General features: G+C 42.4%; 1 protein-coding gene and 1 long non-coding RNA gene across 2 annotated transcripts; one reads left to right on the forward strand and one right to left on the reverse strand.

Moving 5' to 3' along the window:
* LOC117531202 (neoverrucotoxin subunit alpha-like) lies at positions 1 to 1,137 on the forward strand. The gene is made up of 2 exons (XM_034194248.1): positions 1 to 103; positions 694 to 1,137. The coding sequence occupies exons 1-2, from the start codon at positions 16 to 18 to the stop codon at positions 924 to 926; spliced, it is 321 nt and encodes a 106-aa protein (XP_034050139.1). The 5' UTR covers positions 1 to 15; the 3' UTR covers positions 927 to 1,137.
* Positions 1,138 to 6,980: 5,843 nt separating this feature from the next.
* LOC117531209 lies at positions 6,981 to 24,163 on the reverse strand. The gene is made up of 4 exons (XR_004566557.1): positions 24,153 to 24,163; positions 21,529 to 21,533; positions 7,335 to 7,368; positions 6,981 to 7,206 (listed from the first exon to the last, which is right to left on the reverse strand). It is a non-coding gene; the product is annotated as an uncharacterized LOC117531209 (long non-coding RNA).
* Between the last annotated feature and the right edge of the window lie 1,621 nt (positions 24,164 to 25,784).

The following is a 25,784-nucleotide window of genomic DNA, read 5'->3' on the forward strand; positions in this document are numbered from 1 at the left end:
CATGTTGATGTTTCCATGATTAATGACCGTGTTGCTCCACCCCCTCCTCCTTTCAGGGTGGATCCTGGTGGAGTCCGATGGCTGAGACCAGGTCTGAGGAAGTGTAAGTGTCTTTGTACTTTGATCCATCTGTTTCCATAGAAACCACTTTCTTTCACATTACTCATTCAGGTTTTACTGACAGTGAAGCAGAGTTCAATGTAAAGGCTGCAACAAAAGGTCAATTGATAAATGTGTCGTGGTGTCCATCGGTGAACTGGTCGATTGATACCTGTGTCGTGGTGTTCATCGGTGAACTGGTCGATTGATACCTGTGTCGTGGTGTCCATCGGTGAACTGGTCGATTGACAACTGTGTCGTGGTGTCCATCAGTGAACTGGTTGATTGATACCTGTGTCGTGGTGTCCAACGGTGAACTGGTCGTTTGATAACTGTCATGGTGTCCATCTGTGAACTGGTTGATTGATACCTGTGTTGTGGTGTCCATCTGTGAACTGGTTGATTGATACCGGTGTCGTGGTGTCAATCGGTGAACTGGTCGTTTGATAACTGTGTCGTGGTGTCCATTGGTGAACAGGTTGATTGATAACTGTGTCGTGGTGTCCATCAGTGAACTGGTCATTTGATAACAGTGTCGCGGTGTTCATCTGTGAACTGGTCGATTGATAACTGTGTTGTGTTTTGTTCCATCAGATTTCTGTGAACTCTCTCTGGATCCAAACTCAGCAAACCGAAAACTCAAACTGTCCAACAACAACACAAAGGTGGAACAGGTGGACGAGGATCAATCATATCCTGATCATCCAGACAGATTTGACCTTTGCCCTCAGGTCCTGTCTTCAACTGGTCTGACTGGTCGCTGTTACTGGGAGGTCGAGTGGAGAGGACAAGTTTATATATCTGTAAGGAGATGGTTGGGACTGTAAGTTTGGATCTAATGATCAATCCTGGAGTCTGGACTGTGATGATGATAAACTTTGGTACTTTGTCTCTCACAATAACAGACAAACACGCCTTCCTCGCTCCCCTTCATCCTCTCACAGAGTCTCAGTGTTTGTGGACTGTCCTGCTGGCACTTTGTCCTTCTATGAAGTCTCCTCTGACTCTATGATCCACATCCACACATTCTGGTGCACCTTCACTGAACCTCTATGTGCTGGGTTCAGGTTCTGGTTCTGGTTCCTCAGTGTCTCTGTGTGGACTGTAGGACAGTTTCCTCCTATGGACACAAACAGTCAATCATGAGTGTTTGGACAGTCCGGCTGGTTTGACTTTGATGTTTCAGTGGTTGTAAGCTAACATGATTTTTGGTACCCCCTGTGGCTGACGTAGGATCTCAACACCAACGTGTTTTTGGTTCTGTTTCGGTGACGTGTGTTAGGGTTCGGTTGGTGGTTTTGGGGGTTTAAGTTATTAGTTCTCTGTGGTCTCTGCTGATCTGTGCTGTCTGGGAGCGTCTGGGTGTGTTTGTGGGCGTGTTGTTTGATGAATGACTTGGAGTTTGGTGTGCGTGTGCAGGAGATGTGGATGTGTGTGAATGTGTCAGTTCTCGGGCACTCCTCCCACACTTACCTGTCATTTCAGTCTGTCTGTCTCCTCTGTGCTGTCACCTTTTCCCCGTCAATGTAGCTTTGCACTGCAGTCTTCTTGCATTTGTTTCTGGGGCACGTACACACTTGTGGGCTGTGCTTCGGAGGAAGGGCATTGTGCTGTCATCCTGTCTTGATTAGACCTCACCCATTGTTCTTGCTGTATTTCCTGGTTTTGCCCGTCTTGCCTTTCTCACTCACTCTCCAGTCTTGTCTGCCTTTCACTTGTCCTCCAGATTTTTCTTTCCTCTGGGGTTTTCATCTGGGTTCTATTTCTATATCATCATATGTTTATTAGTTTCTACATCCATGTCACATTTATGTATGTTCTATTTCTCTGCTGCCCCCTGGTGTCTTAGTTAAACAATCACATCCGTTCTTTTTGGTTTCCAGCTGCAATTAATTCACTCATCAGAGAGTCAGAATTTAATCCCACCCGTGCTCTTGTCTCTTGTGGGTCCATTTTATGTTGATGGCTTCTTGTCCTCCACATCCTGAGATACCAACTGTTTGTTAGTACTCTGTTCAGTTTTGGCACTTTGGTTTTTGGTACTTTGGTTTTGGAATTCACCGTTTGTGAGGAAGAGAAATCCCTCAGTGTATTTTATTTCTCTGTTGGACTCATCCTTTTCAAAGAAAGACACTGCTCAGTTTTATCCTGTTTCTCTGCTGGAACTTACCTTTTGATGAAAGATACTCCTCTGTTTAATTGTTTTTCTGTTGGAACAAACCCTTTTTTGAAGAAAGAAACTATTTAGTTTTGTCTTTCTGTTGGGACTCACCATATGTGAAGAAGAGGCACCCCTCAGTTCATTCCGGCTTAGTGTTGAAATCCAGCTATTAAGAAGAAATCCCTCAGTTGCCCTTCACCTTTTTGAAGAGAAGTTGGAACTCTCCTTTTGGTTGTCCCTGTTCTTCCTGCCTCACCACTGACTGTTTGTGTCCACTTTCCCTTAATAAACTGCTGTCTTTGTGACTACTCCTTCATTGTCCGGGCTGACCTGCTTTTGGGGTTCAATTACTCTGTCTCTGGGTTCTAGCTACAAAGGGCGGCGCTGGGTGGTACTGCCTGGTACTGCAAATTTCCGCCTGGCACTGAATGGCAAATTTCCTCTCCCGCCCGGCACGGATTTTCCAAAAAATTAACCAATTCGATTGTATTTCAATTTTATAGTGTTATACTTTTGTTTTATTTTGCAATTTCAACCAAATAATTAAAGAAATAATAAATATACGAGGTCTGTTAGAAAAGTATCTGACCTTTTTATTTTTTTCAAAAACCATGTGGATTTGAATCACGTGTGATTGCATCAGCCAAGCTTGAACCTTCGTGCGCATGCGAGAGTTTTTTCACGCCTGTCGGTTGCGTCATTCGCCTGTGAGCAGGCTTTGTGTGAGCAGTGGTCCACCCCTCTCGTCAGATTTTTATTGCGAATAAATGTCTGAACGATTTGGAGCTTTGCTGCATCAATTTTTTCCAGAAACTGTGAGAGACCTCCAGGTGGTAACCATTCGGAAAATTCAAATGGCTTTGAGGGACGATTTTATGGGGATTACACAGATTAAGGAGTGCTCCAGCCGGTTTAAAGACCGCCCACAGCTGCTGAGAGCGTGCCGCGCTCCAAGCGCCGATCGACAGGCTCAAACCCCGCTGAAACAACCACATAATTTCCAACGTGAAGGCTTTGTTGATCCGGGACGTCGTCTGACTTACACAAAAATGGCAGGAGACGTGGACATCAGTACTTTTTCAGCACATTCCACTGTTACAGGAGTTTTTTTCATGGAAAGAAAAGCGGACGGATGCGCCACCATGCCGCTCATGGCGCGGCACAAAACCACCTCCGTGTTGGTCTCACAGGACGGCTTTGAGACAGCTGTCGGTGGGTTTTCAGTTGTGTGACTAACCAAGAAATTGTGGATGAGCCTGGACATGCCAGAACATGTCCTGTGAGGCTTCATCACAGCGTTGCTTTGCGCCATGCGGCTCCTCCGCACGTCTGTCTCAATGTGCCGAAAATGTGCTGATGTCCACGTCTTCCGCAATTCCTGTGCTAGTCAGAGGATGTCCCGGATAAAACACAGCGTACAGTTTGGAAATGAACGGCACATTCCACTGTTACAGGAGTTTTTGTCATGGAAAGAGGAGCGGGGGAATTCTGCGCGTCGCGGCAGTGCCGCATGGCGCAAAGCAACGCCGTGATTAAGCCTCACAGGACACGTTCTGGCATGTCCAGGCTCATCCACAATTTCTCGGTTAGTCACACGATTGAAAACCCACCGACAGCCGTCTGAAAGCCGTCCTGTAAGACCAACATGGTTTTGTGCCGCGCCATGAGCGGCACGGTGGCGCATCTGTCCGCTTTTCTTTCCATGAAAAAAACTCCTGTAACAGTGGAATGTGCCGAAAAAGTACTGATGTCCACGTCACCTGCCATTTTTGTGTAAGTCAGACGACGTCCCGGATCAACAAAGCCTTCACGTTGGAAATGATCTGGTTGTTTCAGCGGGGTTTGGGCCTGTCGATCAGTGCTCGGAGCGCGGCGCGCTCTCAGCAGCTGTGGGCGGTCTTTAAACCGGCTGGAGCACTCCTTAATCTGTGTAATCCCTATAAAATCGTCCCTCAAAGCCATTTTAATTTTCTGAATGGTGTCCACCTGGAGGTCTCTCACAGTTTCTGGAAAAAATTGATGCAGCAAAGCTCCAAATCGTTCAGACATTTTATTCGCAATAAAAATCCGACAAGAGGGGTGGACCACTGGTCACTCAAAGCCTGCTCACAGGCGAATGACGCAACCGACAGGCGTGAAAAAACTCACGCATGCGCATGAAGGTTCAAGCTTGGCTGATGCAATCACACGTGATTCAAATCCATATGGTTCTTGAAAAAAATAAAAAGGTCAGATACTTTTCTAACAGACCTCGTATTTCTCATCTTCTTCATATCAGTTGAACGGCAGAGTTTGCTGAAAACAGCAGTCCATTAAAATGTTTTATTAAAATAATCCAGAGTGTCAGTGCCCGTAGATGTTGACTTATTCAGAAGTTTGAGGTTTATTTTTATCTCCCATTTCCAAAAAGTTCGAAGGAACAGTGAGAGCGAGTAGGAGGAGGAAGAGGAGCAGCAGAGAGCGCAGAGCGCACACGAGAGAGAAAGGGGGAGGAGGAGGGGGGGCTCATTCAGCAAGTAATGCTATCCCACTCAAATATGTTGGAAAAAAAACTGTCATGCTTCACTGAATGAAAGAATTCTATAATATATTATGTATTTTTAACCTTCTCAACTTAGACTTTGACAGAAACTTTTTAAAAGAACTTTCGTTTTACAAATATTATGACATAAATGTCTTTTTTGTCTATTATTCTTGCTTTCAATGCATCTAAAACCATGCAAAATTGGTTAAAATAGGGCTTGCCAATAACATTTTAGAGGTATAAAATCCGATAGCTTCAGGGGGCTTCGCCCCTTGACCGCCCGCCGGGGGCTCCTGCACCCCTGGCCATGAGCCACAATCATGTAATTTACCTGGCACTAAAATGGTTCTAGCTAGAACCCTGCTCTGTCTGACCACCTAACCTTAACAATATTCCTTTTACAACCCCAATTCCAATGAAGTTGGGACATTGTGTGAAATGTAAATAAAAACAGAATACGATTTGCAAATCCACTTCAACCTATATTCAATTGGATACACCACAAAGACAAGATATTTAATGTTCAAACTGATAGACTTTTTTGTTTTTGTGCAAATACTTACTCATTTTGAAATGGATGCCTGCAACACATTTCAAAAAAGCTGGGACAGTGGCAACAAAAGACTGGGAGAGTTGAGGAATGCTAAAAGAACACCTGTTTGGAACATTCCACAGGTGAACAGGTTAATTGGAAACAGGTGAGTGTCATGACTGTGTATGAAGGAGTATCCCTAAAAGGCTCAGTCGTTCACAAGCAAAGATGGGGCGAGGATAAAAACAGTCCAACAGCTTAAAAACAATGTTTCTCAACGTTCAACTGCAAGGAATTTAGGGATTCCATCATCTACAGTCCATAATATAATCAGAAGATTCAGAGAATCTAGAGAACTTTCTATATGTAAGCGGCAAGGCCGAAAACCAACATTGAATGCCCATGACCTTCGATCCCTCAGGCGGCACTGCATTAAAAACCGACATCATTTGTGTAAAGGATCTTACCGCGTGGGCTCAGGAACACTTCAGAAAACCATCAGTTAACACAGTTCGTCGCTACATCTACAAGTGCAAGTTAAAACTCTACCATGCAAAGCAAAAGCCATACATCAACAACATTCCGCCACCTTCTCTGGGCCCGAGCTCCTTTGAAATGGACAGACGCAAAGTGGAAAAGTGTGCTGTGATCTGATGAGTCCACATTTCAAATTGTTTTTGGAAATCATGGATGTCGTGACCTCCAGACAAAAGAGGAAAAAGACCATCCAGATTGTTACCACCGCAAAGTTCAAAAGCCAACATCTGTGATGGTATGGGGGTGTGTTAGTGTGCATGGCATGGGCAACTTACACATCTGTGATGGCACCATCAATGCTGAAAGGTACATCCAGGTTTTGGAGCAACACATGCTGCCATCCAAGCAATGTCTTTTTCAGGGACGTACCTTAAGACAGAAGTCAGACTACCAGAACAAGAATTTTAGCTGAGGAAGCTTCTGCGATTTGAAGCGAAAAGTCCTCGCGTCAAGCAACCCAGTCCAGTCGAAGATTCAAGCTTCTCTATTATGGAAACCACCTGGACAACTGAGAGCCTTCACAGAAACAAATACAGAAGTATAGTATGTACAGCATTAACAACAACATAAAAAGAAAAAAAATATCCACATATAGTTGCAGTGCCATATTTTACAAATACTTCTTATTCATTCAGATCCCACATGTATTATGCACAACTGTATGCAAAAAAAGAGCACTTTGTTAGAAAGTACCCAATTTTTAAATAACGTAACTACAATTGCCAGTTATTAGGTGGGTGGAAGCATCAACCACCAGAACCTCTTCTGTTTTCAGGTCAATACTGTACTTACGGGGCTCTCTATGAAGTGAAGGGAAACTGACAGATTTATGATCATATTTAAGTTAATAATGAGAGGTTATATGATGGTTTATTTACACTCATATTCTAGCCACATTATATTGAATCTGTCAGCACATTTTGTAAAAAAAAAAAAAAAAAAACAATAATAATGAAAAACACCAAATTATTTAGGGGGGCTTAAAAATATTTTAGGGGTGCTTCAACCCCCGTAAAATAGGCCTAATGATGCCACTGATGTATTCTGTTTTTATTTACATTTTACACAACGTCCCAACTTCTTTGGAATTGGGGTTGTAAATGTACAACTAACCTATGCAATGTTACCACACAGTCCAACCAACATCTGGACATCGGCAGAGCCCACACTGTGCCAAAACCCAGCTTGCTGGACTTGGACTTCTTCCATTGACTGGACCAAGTTAACTGCAGCAGCAAGAGACAGCAGCTCCGGATTCACATGAGTGACAAAGCTTATGCAGGGGACGTCTGAAGAAGAGGCAAGGGAAGAGAGGCAGGCTACATCCTAGGCTAAAGGCTAGAGCTACCAGACCTCTGCTGCCTAGTCTGTTACTAACTAGTGTCTGATCATAGGCTAAAGGCTAGAGCTACCAGGCTGCAGCTGCCTAGTCTGTTACTGACTGATGTCTGCTTGTAGGCTACAGGATAGAGCTACCAGACCTCTACTGCATAGTCTGTTACTAGCTGATGTCTGCTCATAGTTTAAAAGATCCCAGCCAAACTGTACTTGCTCGCCTCATTCGCAGGGCAGTGTCCATGCATCATGTGATTTTTAAAAGGATCAAAAAATTCTTCATGATGAACTCCCTCACCAGATCATCAGGTGGGCACCTCGTACCCCCTTCTACGTCATCTCTGTGACTCAGACTGTCATGTCAACATGTGACAACTTGTGAAGGGTTGACACACTTTCCCTTTTATGATTTAAGAGGAACAGCTCTTCCGGAAGTACTGAGCTAACTGAACGCTCCAGCGACCTCCGGCCACCCTGCTCTGCTCTTCTATTTAATTTAAATAACAGGATCATGACGCCTGTGTGTCCTGTCCTGCCACAGCGGAGCCATGCCATCTAATGGAAGTAAGTTTTGTGCTTGGCCTGGCTGTGAATGCACAGTCCAGCCAATGCACGCCGGACGCATCCTGCCCGGCCACAGAGGAGTGCACAAACCAGATTTTCTCTTTTTATTTTTCTGAGGACCACAGTCTAATGCTGGCAGCCGGCAACAGAAACAGTGGACTTCACCTGTGGAGAATACAGACAAAGCAATCCGGATTTATTGTTTAATTTTCATTGTGTGTAAGGTCGTCAATGGAACTTGAGAGACGCAGCTCAGTGGACATCATTCTGTATCTCTGTGAGTGGTTGTAAACACTTTTCTTCTTGTTTTTCTTGAAGTAGGGGGAATTTTCACAGCCTCTTTCTGTGTTCATGTTCACATTTAAGTGAGCAGGGGTGGTGGCCAAGTGGTTAGTGCACTTCAGTATGGGAGGTTTCGGGTTCAAACCCTGCCACATTTCTCCATGTAATGTGAAGCTGCATCAGGAACGGCATCTGGTGTAAAACCTGTGCCAATTCAACATGCAGATCCACCTCAGATTTACTGTGGTGGACCTGAGTGCAAAACAACTGAGCAGCCAAAGGGACTTACATTTTTTTGTCTCTGTTCATGTTTCCATCATTATTCATGGTCTGAATTTTAGCATAAATTGGAGTTTTCTTTAATTAATTATGTAATACACACACACACACACACACACACACACACACACACACACACACACACACACACACACACACACACACACACACACACACACACACACACACACACAGAGGACCATGAAGCTGACTGTGCAATAAACAAACAGGAATCTGTGCACACAGTTTACAAAAGTGTGCACAGATGATGAATCTCAGGACACAATTAATCCACTGTTATTTAATTATTTCCACCTGATCCTTGTGGGCCTCCATACAAATCTAAGGCCAAAAGAACTTTAATCAGACACAAAGGAGAGATATTGGTCACTGGATGGGTTTAAAGTATGGTTCATAATTATCTGAGCCTGACCAGTACGGTGGCTGACAAAGGCCAAACGCACTGCAAGACACAAAAACAAATGCATAGCCATCAAATGTGCTGCAAATAGAGAAAGAATGCAACCAAGAAAACACATGCAAACAAAAAATGCTGCATAACCAGTCACCACAAGGCCACAGACCTGGCACCTTTGGGAAGAAGTGAGGGGGCGGGTGGAAGGAGGAAGTGTTTGAAGCAAGCGCAGTATCAAAATTTTGTTAAGTTTCATCTCATTCATTTAAGTTTACCAGTTTTATCGTGCGTTTTTGGCTGGAAGAGCCATGGACCAGGGAGGATGTCTGCGTTGATCGGTGGATGACGGGAGGCGGTTGGCAACACCTGGACTGTGGGTGGTCAAGAGCAGGGGAGTTGGACTGACGTGTCAGGAAGTGAGGAGATGGAAGGTAGTGGGAGTTCTGAACCATGGGCTGAGTACAGGGGGACTAAAAGGAAAAAGTATCAAACATGTCAAGCGAATGATGACGGTGAGAGATTTAGTGTGTCAGAAAGAAGTGAGGAGTACAAAGTGTTTGTTAAGTTGATGCAAGAAGGAGCCACATTTGTGGATTGTAGTCCAGTATGCCTTACGAACGTCCAACAGTCTCAATCTCACGCAGTGGTGGGCACAGATAACCAAAAAATTCACTTCGATAACAGATAAACAGATAACTGAAAAGTTATCTTTGATAAAGATAAACTGATAAACCACCCAAAAATGTATCGGAAGTTACAGATAACCGATAGCCGATAACTTCCAGTATTGTCTCTGGTACATTTGCAACTACTAACAAGCTGAATATGAGTTTTAACACAACTGCTTTTGGAAGCATCAAAAGCGACAAAAACCCAAACAATGAGCCCGCACTTCTATGTTTGAACATGCTGTCCCCTGCTGGAAGCTACACGGCTACAGCACAGACGCACCCTGAGAGCAGCCACAAAGCCAGCTCTCTACCAATCACAATGCTCCGGTCAGGCGGAGGTCTTGGAAAATAAAGGCATGCTGACTTATGGTTTGGTGTGAATACTGATAGAATAACTCCATTAATGTCAATTCTGTCATTTGTACAAAGTTAAAATATAACGTATATCTTTTACTGTTGAATAATGCACTAATTCTGAGGTTTTGTAACAAACACAGACAGATCGCAAAGGATTCTGGGTAAAAGTGCCTCTGCTAAACACTGATTGGTTCAGTCATTCATTATGTAAACCAACATGTTAATGTGACGTGTGTCGTGTGTTGGTGTTTACAGATAAATGTGCTTTTGTAAAATATTCCATTTTTTATTTGTTAAAACAGGCATTTTTACAGAGCCCTGGAAGTGTCATTGCAAAATGTTTTCCATATGAAGAGAATGTGTGCTCATTTTATTAGTTTTATTATTTTTATTATTAGTTTTATGATGTGCGCACGTTTTATGATGTTGTAAAACGTGCACTCAATATTGTCTTGACACATAAATGTTGGCTTTACACTGTGCGAGTTTTGGCCCTTTTTCAGATGATTTTTCATTCGTGCGAGAACTTTTTGGACCGAGTTTCAGGTTAATCGTGTGTCCTGCATCGTGTAGTGTACATGGAGTAACAACCTGCGTTTAACATCTCACAACCACCTCCTGATCGCTGATCGTATGGCCGAATGAAAACCAAACCTGTTTGATATTATTCTGGTCGGCCATCATGAAGGTATCCTGCTGCTGAAGAGCTACAAGCATCCAACCGCTCGTACTGTGCATGTGCAAACACTGCAGAGCTGTCTTATAATGTTGTTGTTGTTTTGTTTATAAACTTAATTTGTAAAAAAAAAAAAGCCATTTGCAAAGCCAAAAAGTTGATTTGACAACCATCTAACGGGATCAAAATAAATAGAACACTGCCATCTACTGGTGCCCAGACGCTTAGTACTTAGGGCAAATACTGCCATGAACACTACTAGCTAGTAGATGGCAGTAGAGGCCTTGAAAACTTGCCAAAACAAAATTCCAGTTAATCCGTGTCTGCTACATTTAAGATGCATGGAATTTAACAAATGCAAATAGAATAACATCTATAAACCCAGAGAATATATTCACGAGAGTTTTAGGCACTAGAGTTTAATGCTGTTGTCCGTGGAGCCTGAACAGAGTGTCTGAAATGCATTTGTCCTGTCGTGAACGTACTGAGATTACCCTATCCTACCCATAATGCACTGCTGGGCACAGCATGTGCTCACAAAACCTTAAAAATTAGCACATTACTTTAAAACTAAAACATATATCTGATGTTTTCACTTTATAAAACTTCAGACATGACAGTGATTTTAAATAACTTGTCCAAAGTTAGTTTGGTTAAAATTTGAACCATAAGTTAAAAATGTATGCCTCTGGATGATGTGGGTGATATTGCCAGTGTATCAGTATGGTGTTAAAGAAAATGATTTTTTGTTTTTTTTGTGACCACTCCTTTTGTGACCACTCCTTTGCTTACAGAGGACACAGTGGTTTCTCCTGAAAGCAGCTCTCTTCTGTTTGCAGAGGGTGGAACTACGTGTATACATCTGTTAGGAAACTTTTAACAGGTAGGTGCTCAACTGATTTTAAGTTTTAAAAATGTTTGTCGCTGTTTAGCTTTGTTTACTACGTTATCGGTCTAAAAGTTACCGGACAAAAATGTATCGGAAGATAATTAGTCCAATAATGTTTTTTAAAGTCAGCTAAAATGATAATCCGATAATGAAAACATTATCTTCGATAATTATCTGTTATCGGATTATCGGAACTGTGCCCACCACTGATCTCACGTATGGGTTGGTTCAGCCTGATGGTGTTACTTTTATTGCAGCGGAATGCGAGGAGTCTAACTGCAAATGGACAGGAATTTAAACAGTGTATAGAGAGTTTAAATGTCCGCCTAGACGTCATATGTGTTCAAGAAATGTGGTTGATACCAAGTTGGATTTTACGATTGAGGGATACACAGCTGTGAGATTGGATAGGAAAGAGGGTAAAGGTGGGGGAGTCACCACCTTCATACAAAGGGGACTTCAGTACAGGAAAGTGGAGAAAGGGGACGACTTGGAATGTATTACTGTAGAGGTGTGGCTCACCAGAGGGAGTATGACCATTATAAACTTTTACAATCCATGTAGGAGACTAGAGTTGGAGCAGCTGGAGAAGATGTGGAAGGGAGTTTGAGGGAAGGTTGTCTGGTGTGGAGATTTTAATGCCCACAGCACACTGTGGGGAGAGACGGATGATGGTAATGGGAGAACCTTAGCAGAGTTTATTAAGGAAAAAGAGCTTATCTGTATGAATGATGGAACGGGTACGAAGGTCGATGTAGTAAGGGGTACTGAATCAGCTCTTGACATCACTATAGTGACGAAAGATGCTGATAAGTGTGGGTGGGACATAATGAGGGATAGTACTGTTGGGAGTGATCATTATCCAATTGAAACTCAGATAGGAGTCCAGTTTGTAAGTGATGCTGGGGTGAGAGGGGACAAGTGGATTTTAGACAAGGCAGAATGGGATAAATTTAAGGCGGTCAGTGAAGAGTTGTTGCTAATGGTTGATACAAATCTGGACATTCATAATTTAAGCACAGAGATCAGCTGCAGTATACTTACTGCAGTAGTTTTGGCTATCCCAAAATCTAAGCCTAAAACGCTGAATAGAATTGTCCCATGGTGAACAGATGAGTGTAAGAAGGTTATCAAAGAGAGAAATAGAGCTTTTAGTGTTGTGTGTTGGGGGGTTTGGCTGGATGTTTTTGTGTTGTTTTCTTTTCTTTGCTCTCCAGGTGGTATGCAAACTGGTTTTTGTCTGTGGAGAAGGTGCTGGCAGAAGAGTCCTTCACCCTCATCAGCATTATTAGCTGCACCTGTGGAGGATGTTCACGTGCAGGCCTACTGACTCGCAGCACCTGTGGATGATGCTCACGTGTAAACTTAAAGACTTTCAGCTGAAGCAGATAATCAGATGGCGTTCTGCATTTAAGCCATGAGTGGTTCAAGCAGAATTGCCGGGAACTCGACCTTGTGACGTTCGTTTGTGAGACGCTGAGGACCGCGCCAGGGTTTGACACATCGTGCCTGTGAAGGAGGACGGGTGAGGGACACATGCTGTCAGCACACATCAGAGGTGATTATTGTCTGAATGATCGTTAATAGTAATTTGGCATTTTGTTACGCAGTATATTTGAACATTGATGAGAATTGTGCAGTTTGCTTCTCACTGCCGTGGCGTACGGACTGATGATCCTCCACCTGTTGTGAGAAGCTGCTCATTTATATAAAGCTTAAATTCAGACCTGAATGTGCTGCTGATAGTGTGTGCCTCTGACAGATACGAGGTCTGTCCATAAAGTATCGTACCTTTTTATTTTTTTTTTAAAACTATATGGATTTCATTCATATGTTTTTACGTCAGACATGCTTGAACCCTTGTGCGCATGCATGAGTTTTTCCACGCCTGTCGGTGACGTCATTCGCCTGTGAGCAAGCCTTGTGGAAGGAGTGGTCCCGCCCCCTCGTTGGATTTTCATTGCCTGGAAATGGCGGAATGAAAAGGACTTTTTTTCCATCAGAATTTTTTCAGAAGCTGTTAGAGACTGGCACCTGGAAACCATTTGAAAAATTTATCTGGCTTTCAGTGAAAATTTTATGGGCTTCACAGAGAATAAGGACTTTAACTACAGGTATAAGGACCCCTTTAAGGACGGTCGGTGCGCCGCGCTGCGAGCTGCGACGATGCGGCACAAACCACTGGATCATTTCTAAGCTGATGGCTCTGTGGATACGAGACCGTCGTGTGCTCTTTCTCTGGTTATCACGAGACCTGGACATCAGCCATTTTCCGGCAGATTTCACTTTTAACAAGAGATTTTGTCATGGAAAGCCACGCGGAGGCTTTGCGCGTCACGACCGATTCGCTGATGAAGCGAGACAAAGGAACACCTCCATTTCGGAGTGTTAGAGGACAAGTTGGGACATGTCCAGCTCTCCACAAGTTCTTTTATACTCACTCGACTGGTAAGCACTGAAAGCCGAGATAGATAGTGTTGGGGCATGTCTATCTCAAAGCTATGCTGGTGTGGCACTGTTTGCGGATGACGGGGCGATCTGGAAAAGGGGGAGAAATGTACCTTACATTATGAATACGATGCAAGAAACCATAAATACAATCCAAGAGTGGGCTCTTAAATGGGGTTTTAGGATATCAGAGGATAAAACAAAATTTGTACTATTTACTAAGAAAAGAACACTACTGGACCTGAAATTACAATTTGCTGGTAAAACCTTGGAGAAGGTTGCATTATTTAAACTCCTAGGCCTATGGTTTGATAGGACTTTATCACAGACTGTACATATAAAATGGATGGTTGATAAGTGCAAGAAGGTACTGAATGTGATGAGGTGTTTGTCTGGTGTGGACTGGGGGTCCAGCTAAACATTAAGCTAAACACAGCATGTGGACATCGCAAACCTTTAGAGCTCTAAAGTTTTTAAAAGAAGAATTGTGCAGCACGTCTGTGTCACGGACCAACGTCGGACAGAGAGAAGATGGCGAGAAAGACTGTTTGAAAAAGTCTGATGAGGACAAGAATCTGTGGAATTCTCACTGGCTTCATCAAAAGACCTGAAAGATATAAATGGGAAAAGCGAACTGTGCACTCAGGAAACATGGTAAGAATTTTTCTCTCCCTGGAAAATAAACATTCTGCTGTTCAAACAGGAATTTAGAAAACATAATGTAACTTTTTTCATTAATCTAGACTTTCTTTCACTGGAAAAAAAAAGACTGTGGCTTTGAATGGATTTACATAAATTTACACAAGAATTTAAATTTTTTATTCATGTAGACTTTTTTCATGGGAAAAAGACACTGTGGCTTTGAGTGGATTTACAGGAATTTACACAAGAATATGTGGCTTTTTTAATATAAGGTATGTTATTGATATTTTACCATGATTTTCAAAATATTCTCCAAGCTTTAGCTGTGGTTTTTGAAATGCTGTAACAGTGTTTTCAGTCTTCATGAATTTCATGTAGTTTAACTGTTCTGAGTTAATGCATAATTTGGTTTACAATTAAAAGGAAAATCATTCCAGGTCCTACTTCCACATCATATTCTGTTATTTCAACATGAACATTGATGGTTCAAATGAAAGATGACTTACGATCATTTAGGGGTGAAAACACACGAGATACACAAGTTCTTGTGCCAAATACAACCCCTGGCAAAAATTATGGAATCACCGGCCTTGTAGGATGTTCATTCTGTCGTTTAATTTTTTTTAGAAAAAAAGCAGATCACAGACATGACACAAAACTAAAGTCATTTCAAATGGCAACTTTCTGGCTTTAAGAAACACTATAAGAAATCAAGAAAAAAAAAGATTGTGGCAGTCAGTAACGGTTACTTTTTTAGACCAAGCAGAGGAAAAAAATATGGACTCACTCAATTCTGAGGAATAAATTATGGAATCACCCTGTAAATTTCCATCCCCAAAACTAACACCTGCATCAAATCACATCTGCTCGTTGACATTGACCCTATGTCATGAAATTGACCCTATGTGTCTTTTTGCAAGGAATGTTTTCACAGTTTTTGCTCTATGGCAAGATGCATTATCTTCTTGAAAAATGATTTCATCATCCTCAAACATCAGAAAAGTGTCCAAAATATCAACGTAAACTTGTGCATTTATTGATGATGTAATGACAGCCATCTCCCCAGTGCCTTTACCTGACATGCAGCCCCATATCATCAATGACTGTGGAAATTTACATGTTCTCTTCAGGCAGTCATCTTTATAAATCTCATTGGAACGGCACCAAACAAAAGTTCCAGCATCATCACCTTGCCCAATGCAGATTCGAGATTCATCACTGAATATGACTTTCATCCAGTCATCCACAGTCCACGATTGCTTTTCTTTAGCCCACTGTAACCTTGTTTTTTTCTGTTTAGGTGTTAATGATGGCTTTCTTTTAGCTTTTCTGTATGTAAATCCCATTTCCTTTAGGCGGTTTCTTACAATTCGGTCACAGAAGTTGACTCCAGTTTCCTCCCATTTGTTCCTCATTTGTTTTGTTGTGCATTTTCAATTTTTTAGACATATTGCTTTAAGTTTTCTGTCTTGACGCTTTGATGTCTTCCTTGGTCTACCAGTATGTTTGCCTTTAACAACTTTCCCATGTTGTTTGTATTTGGTCCAGAGTTTAGACACAGCTGACTGTGAACAACCAACATCTTTTGCAACATTGCGTGATGATTTACTCTCTTTTAAGAGTTTGATAATCCTCTCCTTTGTTTCAATTGACATCTCTCGTGTTGGAGCCATGATTCATGTCAGTCCACTTGGTGCAACAGCTCTCCAAGGTGTGATCACTCCTTTTTAGATGCAGACTAACAAGCAGATGTGATTTGATGCAGGTGTTAGTTTTGGGGATGAAAATTTACAGGGTGATTCCATAATTTATTCCTCAGAATTGAGTGAGTCCATATTTTTTTCCTCTGCTTGGTCTAAAAAAGTAACCGTTACTGACCGCCACAATCTTTTTTCTTGATTTCTTATAGTGTTTCTTAAAGCCAGAAAGTTGCCATTTGAAATTACTTTAGTTTTGTGTCATGTCTGTGATCTGCTTTTTTTCTACAAAATTAAACAACTGAATGAACATCCTCCGAGGCCGGTGATTCCATAATTTTTGCCAGGGGTTGTATACTCCTGATGTTTTTGTTACCCAGGAAAATGCACTGTCATCACAGGTCTGGGAACTACTTTTTGCACAGGAATTCATCAAGCACGTCAGCTGCGGGTGCATACAAACACAGAATATACAAAAAATGTATAGATGTTTGGCCAAAACAAGAGCGTCCACTTTTAGCTTGCCATAAGCTAGTGGCACACGTGACAGTATGAACTAAATCGTCTCAAGGAGTCCAGTGTCTTTCAAGTATTTAAAAAGCCAACACTTCCCCCCTCACTTGACCTTATTGCTAAAATACTTCCTACAGAAGTTTCTTTCAGGTCTTACAATTGATTGTCTTCAGTTTTTACACTTTATGGCATTAGTTTGACACGAAACACACTCCTTTCAAATGGTGACCCTGTGGTAAAAACGCACCCTCCCTTCTTCGGCATTTAACGGCAGCCAGCATCCTTATTGGTGCACTGCTGGCACCTGCTGCATCAGTCTGTTATATCAGTACTAAATCCTCTCAGAGTCCAGTGTCTTTCAAGTATTTAAAAAGTCAACACTTCCCCTTCTTACTTGACCTTATGGCTAAAATACTTCCAACAGAAACTTCTTTCAGACCTTACAATTGATTTCTTTCAGTTTTTACTGTTTCATAGATTAAAAAATGACAAGATATATTTTGAGATAAAATTAAAGCACTGTGCTAAATACTGTACATGTATGTTCATTGGTTATGATTTTTATTAATTTATATTATAACTGGTGGCATTTGAAAGCACTCCATTCTGGCGATAGTATTTCACAACACTTTATTTTGGTCTGGTGGTGGAATTTGTCATATGCGGTCTTGATCTGGTGATGGTATTTTTTTTTTTACTATTGCATCAGTTTTAAATGATTTACAAGTGGCAAAACACTTCATTGATAATGGTTATGTCTTTAAGTGTATTATTTACTAAAATCTGAAAAGGTGTAATTATTGATTTGTTTTACAAGACACACTTAGAATTTGGTAAATGTAGAATGAAAACAATCAATTAATGTGGACAGTCAGTCCATTTGCGGAAACTTGTTACAGATTTGAACCACATTTTGTTCCAGTATGAGTCAAATCCCACTTTGTTTTAAACCAAGAAAAACTGGCCAAAATGCTCTCAGAATGCACCAAACTGCACAATTTATTTCAAAATTTCCTAGGGGGGAGCATACCCCCAGACCCCCCAAGGAGGCCTTGTGCCTATGGGGCTCGACCATCCACTCACAGAAAAAATTCAAAGAATTTTTAACTTGCTTGCACGCATGATGTTGCCATGGGTTTGCCTATTTTGGACAAACCCTGATCTATATTAGTCAATTCTGGAATTATAAATTCAAACCTTTTAGTTAATACTGCTGCAAATATTCTGTAGTCAGTGTTTAAAACTGATACTGGTCTGTAGGAACCAGACTCTGTTTTATCTTTACCTGGTTTGGGAATTCGTGAAATCACTCCTCGTTTCCATAACGGTGGTATCTCCCGATCAGGAGATACCTGTTGATACCCTGAGATACCCGGAAGATACCCTGTTGATGAACAGATGAAAGTTCTAATCAAATCCAATAAGAAGACGTTGCTTGGATGGCAGCATGTGTTGCTCCAAAACCTGGATGTACCTTTCAGAATTGATGGTGCCATCACAGATGTGTAAGTTGTCCATGCCATGGGCACTAACGCACCCCCATACCATCAAAGATGCTGGCTTTTGAACTTTGTGCTGGTAACAATCTGGATGGTCTTTTTTCTCTTCTGTCCAGAGGACACGACATCCATTATTTCCAAAAACAATTTGAAATGTGGACTCATCAGACCACAGCACACTTTTCCACTTTGCGTCTGTCCATTTCAAATGAGCTCGGGCCCAGAGAAGACGGCGGCGTTTCTTGATGTTGTTTATGTATGGCTGTCGCTTTGCATGGTAGAGTTTTAACTTGCACTTGTAGATGTAGCGACGAACTGTGTTAACTGAAGATGGTTTTCTGAAGTGTTCCTGAGCCCACACGGTAAGGTCCTTTACACAGTGATGTCAGTTTTTAATGCAGTGCCACCTGAGGGATCGAAGGTCACGGGCATTCAATGTTTGTTTTCAGCCTTGCTGCTTACGTGTAGAAAGTTCTCCAGATTATATTACAGAATGTAGATGATGGAATCCCTAAATTCCTTGCATTGAGAAACATTGTTCTTAAACTGTTGGACTATTTTTTCACACAGTTGTTCACAAAGTGGTGATCCTCGCCCCATCTTTGCTTGTGAACAACTGAGCCTTTTGGGGATGCTCCTTTTATACCAATCATGCCACTCACCTGTTTCCAATTAACCTGTTCCCCTGTGGAATGTTCCGGATATTCCACTGTTAAAGGAGATTTTTTTTAATGAAAGACGTGTGGACGGATTGCAGCGTCGGCTCGCAGCCGCTGCGACGCTCCGCCACAGGAAAAACAAGGACAAGTTGGAACATGTCCAGCTGTTAAACAATTTCTCATATACTCACTCCACTGAAAGCCATCAAAAGCCGCCTGGATTTTACAAATGGTTATCAACACGGAGGTGTTTTTCCTGTGCCGCCGCACCGCGCCGGCTGCGTCCCGACGCGCGGACCCGTCCGCACGTCTTTCATTAAAAAAATCTCCTTTAACAGTGGAATATCCGGATAAAATGCTGAAACCGACTTCTTCTGAAACTTCTCTGTTCTCTCACGACGTCCTGGATCAACAGAGCCTGAAATGTGGAGGTTTTCAGCTTGAAACAGGCTGACGACGGCGCCTGAGAGAGCTGTGCGACGTCTCGCACCGTGGGAAGTCCTTAAAGCGACAGTATCACCTCAAAATCTCTCATCAGCCGTTAAAATTTTCACAGAAAACCAGCTTAATTTTTCGAACCGTGTCCACTTCGATGTGTCTCACAGGTTTAGAAAAAATTTTGATCAAACAAAGCGCCAGTCTCTCAGCAACTTCTCAGGCAAAGGAATTCCGACAAGGGGCTGGACGACTCCTCCCACAAGGAGTGCTCACAGGCGAATGACGTCACCGACAGGCGTGGAAAAACTCATGCATGCGCACGAGGGTTCAAGCATGTCTGATGTAAAAACATATGAATCCATATAGTTTTTGAAAAAAATTAAAAAGGACCTATACTTTATTGACAGCCCTCGTAAGTATGTGATGTATTATTTTAAAATGACTATAAACTGGAAATCTGGCTCAAATAGAAAGATTTCACATGATCTCACAATACATTAGGGTTGAAACGATTAGTCGAGTAACTCAAATAATTTGATTACAAAAAAATGTTTGAGGCAAATTCTGTGCCTCAAAGCTTCATTTAATGTTGTAGTACATATGCCGGGCCTGTGTGTGGCGCTGTAACGCCCCCAGAAAAAAAAAAACAGAAGAAGACTACAGCATGCACACTAATCAATTTCGCACAAAACCTACCACTTTCCAATGTGGCACACAGAGTAAAATAAAGCCTTTTAAGAAAAAGATTGTCCACACTGATCATCTGAAATCGCTTACCGAGCATTTAAAGCAAAGGAGTGTGTTTGTCTGTTTTTAAAAAAGCTGTTTTGTCTGCTGCCTGCTCTCCACTCTACATGGGGAGTGGCTATTCTACCGGTGGCCGACTGGTGTCGCTCTCTGCTAGGTGTGAGGGGCTCTCAGCACTCCACTCACACCAGGCAAGTCGAAGCTCTGTCCCCGGCCACACTGACAAACAGAAGGATCCTCTCAGCAAAGGACACTTTTTCTGCTGTGTTTTGCTCAGACTCGCACTGTTTCATTTTTTAATTTTCGCTTTTTTGGGCAACACAGAACACCACAAACACTGTAACTTAAATTAAATAATAATAATTTTAAAAAGTGACTGCGAGGCTTGCATGTTCAACCTCCAGCTGAAATGCATCTGCTGAATTGCAGAGAAAGGGATTAAAAAAAATTCACGTACCTATAAAAAACAAAAAACAACTTTAAAGCCACATCCCATCACCATTTTGGCAAAATGTCAAGACTTTGGCCCGACTTTGGCTGAGCTTCTGACACCGGGAAAGATCCAAAACGTGTAAAGATGTGAAAAAAATAAATAATTACCCAGGAAAACAAAAAGGGATTGAATAATTTGACAATTGGTGTGATGGCGCAGCGACATTGTGCCATTGCTTAGGAAGAGCCCTGGACGGTTGATGATGTTTAAAAACACAAAAGTACTTTTTATCCAATTCCTCGATTAATCGCCAGAATAATCAATACTCAATTACTAAAATAATTGATAGCTGTAGCCCTACAATACATAGCAAAACTGCATGGCACCATGATGGACACCCGTGCTGTTGTTATAAGGCGGACAGGTAGACAGTTAAGGTAAACTAGATTTGGATAAGTTTTGGTGCCACATTTTAGTTTTATGTCTTGTTTGCAGATTCTGCTTCTACAAGGACCACTGTTAGAGGACTACTGTTGCAAGTACAAAGTATTCACTGACTGTTTCCATTTATGTTGCTGAAGGGAAAAAAAGGAAAAAACATTTGATGTCATTGGGACTGTCTGAGTTAAATCTGCACTACAACTTTTGTATCCCCCACCCCCGTCTGCATATATAGTAATGGTAAATGCCACACTGGCAGAACCATTTATGTACATTAATACACATATATGCAATTTATTCTTGAAAGACAGAAGGTATGTAAGGGTGAGTGAACGTGGTGTGCGTGTGTGACTCCCATCCTCCCTTCCCGATCAGCCTACAACATCCTACTCAAAGGCCAACGGACAACTTCTATCAGGAAGAACTGACCACCCAAACAACACAAAGACAGACAAGAAGAAAAGACAAGTAGTGAGGGCAATAACTGTGAAGTGATGAGAAGTGAGACACCAAGGAGACGGGGCCCCAACCATACAACTTACCAGGACAAACAACCACACATGAACAAACAGTTCAAACACCTTAATCTAAGACAACAGAGTCTTGATCCCCTTGAGAGCACCCACGGCCACAAACACATAACCATCCAAGCACAAAGACCCAGATCACAGCTAAATATCAGATCACTACTGTGGCTGGTGTGTTGGGCCTAGACAAAAGTACAGAACCTTACCATATGTGGTGGACCACTCTGGCACGTCAGAAGCCATACGGCCAGGCACACACAATGACGGAAATGGGCCCAGGACACAGGGCCCCAGGAGAAACCAGAAGAAAAAGGGCAGCGGAAGGGCATAGGGGCCAGGAAGGGCAGCCACCAGAGCCACCAGGGCAGCACGATGAACCACCAGGGCATGGGCCCACAAAAAGGGGGGGGGGGCCCAGAACCACACCACCCGGGCCACGGCCCCCAAAGGGAAGAGCGAGCAGTGGTGGGGACAGGGGGCCAAGGAGCCATTGCAATCAAACCCAAGAGTGCGGGCAGGGACCACCGAGCCAAATGAGGGCAGGGTCCAACCCCCAGACAAGAGGTAGGACCCAACCTCCCGGGCAAGGAAGCACACGAGGCTCCCCCAACACCCAAGAACCCCCCCCCCCCCCCCCATGTCCAGCTCTCCACAAGTTCTCTTATACTCACTCGACTGGTAAGCACTGAAAGCCGAGATAGGCATGTCCAAACTTGTCCTCTAACACTCCGAAATGGAGGTGTTCCTTTGTCTCGCTTCATCAGCGAATCGGTCCGCGCGGCTTTCCATGACAAAATCTCTTGTTAAAAGTGAAATCTGCCGGAAAATGGCTGATGTCCAGCTCTTGTGATAACCAGAGAAAGAGCACACGACGGTCTCGTATCCACAGAGCCATCAGCTTAGAAATGATCCAGTGGTTTGTGCCGCGACGTCGCAGCTCGGAGCGCGGCGCACCGACCGTCCTTAAAGGGTTCCTTAAAGATGTAGTTAAAGTCCTTATTCTCTGTGAAGCCCGTAAAATTTTCACCAAAAGCCAGATAACTTTTTCGAATGGTTTCCAGGTGCCAGTCTCTAACAGCTTCTGAAAAAATTCTGATGGAAAAAAAGTCCTTTTCATTCTGCCATTTCCAGACAGTGAAAATCCGACGAGGGGGCGGGACCACTCCTTCCACAAGGCGTGCTCACAGGCGAATGACATCACCGACAGGCGTGGAAAAACTCACGCATGCGCATGAGGGTTCAAGCATGTCTGACGTAAAACATATGAATGAAATCCATATAGTTTTTAAAAAAAATAAAAAGGACCATTACTTTATGGACACACCATGTATTGTACTGTTTTGTATTGTTTGAACATTGCACCTTCTTATTATTCATATTATGGGAGATGTCAGGAGTTTCAAAATATTTGCACAAAATCTGAAAAGCAATTCTGGTTTTATTTATGTTATTTCATTTAAATATTTTTCACTGTTATTTATGTTATTTTAATGTGTCTTTGTGTATTGGTGTGTTTGATCAACAATTAAACCTTTAAGGTCTGTCATACGGCTGTTGTCAATCTATATTCAAAATAATAATCTCACCAAAAAAGTAAGTCTCTTCGGCTGCTCCCTTGTTTGCACACAGGGTCGTCACAGCAATTCCGAGGCCTAGGGCACCAAGATGGCTAGAACAGGCTCTGACCCAATTGAAGGAAATCTGTCGTACTGATGGGGAACATTAACCCCTGTATCTATTTCTTTCAATGACTATGTTGTTCGTAGGTCTTGGTATTTCGTTTGTGAATGATCATGTGTGTGTTCAGCGTACTCTTTCGTCCAAATCTTTTGCCACACTCAGAACAGACAAATAGTTTTTGCCCTGTATGAATTATCATGTGTCTGTTCAGGTAGGTCTTTTGTCCAAATCTTCGACCACATTCAGAACACACAAATAGTTTTTGTCCTGTATGAATTATCATGTGTCTTTTCAGCTGGCATTTTCGTCCAAATCTTTGACCACATTCAGAACAGGCAAATAGTTTTTGCCCTGTATGAATTATCATGTGTTTGTTCAGGTTGCTCTTTTGTCCAAATCTTTGACCACACTCAGAACACACAAATGCTTTTTGTCCTGTATGAATTATCATGTGTCTGTTCAGAGTGCTCTTGAGTCCAAATCTTTGACCACACTCAGAACAGACAAATGCTTTTTGTCCTGTATGAATTATCATATGTGTTTTCAGGCTGCCCTTTTGTCCAAATCTTTGACCACACTCAGAACAAACAAATGATTTTTGCCCTGAATGAATTATCATGTGTTTGTTCAGAGTGCTGTTTTGTCCAAATCTTTGACCACATTCAGAACAGACAAATGCTTTTTGCCCTGTATGAATTATCATGTGTGTGTTCAGATGGCCCTTTTGTCCAAATCTTTTACCACACTCAGAACAGACAAATGGCTTTTGCCCTGAATGAATTGTCATGTGTGTGTTCAGGTGGCTCTTTCGTCCAAATCTTTGACGACATTCAGAACAGCCAAATGGTTTTTGTCCTGTCTGAATTCTAATGGGTTTGTTCAGAGTGTCCTCCTGTTTCTGTCTTGTACTCTGATCAGAACAGCTAAATGGTTTTCTTCTTGCTTGCCTCCCCTTTTGATGCTCTGAGTTGTTCATGTGACCAGATGCTTTTCCATATTTAGAGCCTTTAAATTGTTTCTCGTCATTGTTGCCTGAACAAACAATGCTGGTATTTTTTTGACAGTTAAAATGTAACTGAAGTTCTCTGGTCTGGTTCCAGTCATAACTGTCATCAGTCTCAGTTCCAGAACTGTCTGAACTCCTGCCACTGGTATCTGGTTGTAAATGACTGTTTGGACCTGAGTTGCTGGCTGGTTGTGGTCCTCCATCATCCTCTCCATCAGCTTCTGCTGTCAGTGTTCTGTGTACAGATAAGCTGCTGGCTACAGGCTCAGCCTCTGTGCTCTCATCACTTTGGCTTTGATGAAGCTGTGAAGGCTCTGGTTTTTCATCATTTTCACTCTTCACGGGGATGGCAGTGAAACCAAAGTTGGTGAGATCTGCCTCCTCCAGCTGCTGAAGCTGCTCTCCCTGCTGACGTATCCACAGCTTCTCTTCTTCTTTAATGTTCTTCTGGTCAACACTCAGATTCCATTCTTGGTGTTCAGGGAGAGTTTCTTCTTTAATCACTAACAACGGCTGCATGTCTATAAAGAAACAAATTAACAATAAATGTTAGAACAACACTCATTAAAATAAAGTATCAGAGTGGTGAGTTTGACCTGAGGACAGTAAGTTATTGCACTGATGGAAGTGATAAAGTGGAAATGTACATCAGGAGGATTTGTTTTACATTTCACACATACTAACGTATATGAGGTCTGCGAGAAAAGTATCCGACCTTTTTATTTTTTTCAAAAACCATATGGATTTGAATCACGTGTGATTGCATCAGCCAAGCTTGAACCTTCGTGCGCATGCGTGAGTTTTTTCACGCCTGTTGGTTGCGTCATTCGCCTGTGAGCAGGCTTTGTGTGAGCAGTGGTCCACCCCTCTCGCCGTTTTTTTATTGTGAATAAATGTCTGAACAATTTGGAGCTTTGCTGCATCAATTTTTTTCCAGAAACTGTGAGAGACCTCCAGGTGGACACCGTTCGGAAAATTAATATGGCTTTTCAGCAAAGCTCCAAATTGTTCAGACATTTATTCGCAATAAAAAAACGACGAGAGGGGTGGACCACTGCTCACACAAAGCCTGCTCACAGGCGAATGACGCAACCGACAGGCGTGAAAAAACTCACGCATGCGCACGAAGGTTCAAGCTTGGCTGATGCAATCACACGTGATTCAAATCCATATGGTTTTTGAAAAAAATAAAAAGGTCCGATACTTTTCTCACAGACCTCGTATATTATGAGGAGGCGACGGTCTAGAGGTTAAGCAATGGGCTTCAGACCAGAGGATACTCTGTTCAAATCCCAGCCAGACTGAAAAATCACTAAGGGCCCTTGGGGAAGGTCCTTAATCCCCTTGTTGCTCCTAGTGTGTCGTGAGGGCCTTGCATAGCAGCACCCTGGCATCAGTGTGTGTGTGTGTGTGTTCATTTCTACAGCACATTTATCATCTGCTAAAAATGCTCAATGAGCTTTACAGTGATTTCTCACACACACCTCTTCGCATTCATGAAGTGGGAGAAATTTGGTGATTTTGTCATTTTTAAATCTGACGGGGAAACAAGGATCCTCTACTGTCAAGCCTGTGACTTTAAACTCTTGACCCTGCTTTCCAAAATTATGGAGATCGCTGTGAGGGGGTGTGCCACAGAAAATTTATGATGGTGTTCAAAAAAATATATACTGGAAATAAACAAATGTTTTAGGGTGTTTTCACACATGGAAGTCAGGAACAAGGTTTGTACA

The sequence above is a fragment of the Thalassophryne amazonica genome, chromosome 18 (genome assembly GCF_902500255.1).
Source record: "Thalassophryne amazonica chromosome 18, fThaAma1.1, whole genome shotgun sequence".
Taxonomy (NCBI): Eukaryota; Metazoa; Chordata; class Actinopteri; order Batrachoidiformes; family Batrachoididae; genus Thalassophryne; species Thalassophryne amazonica.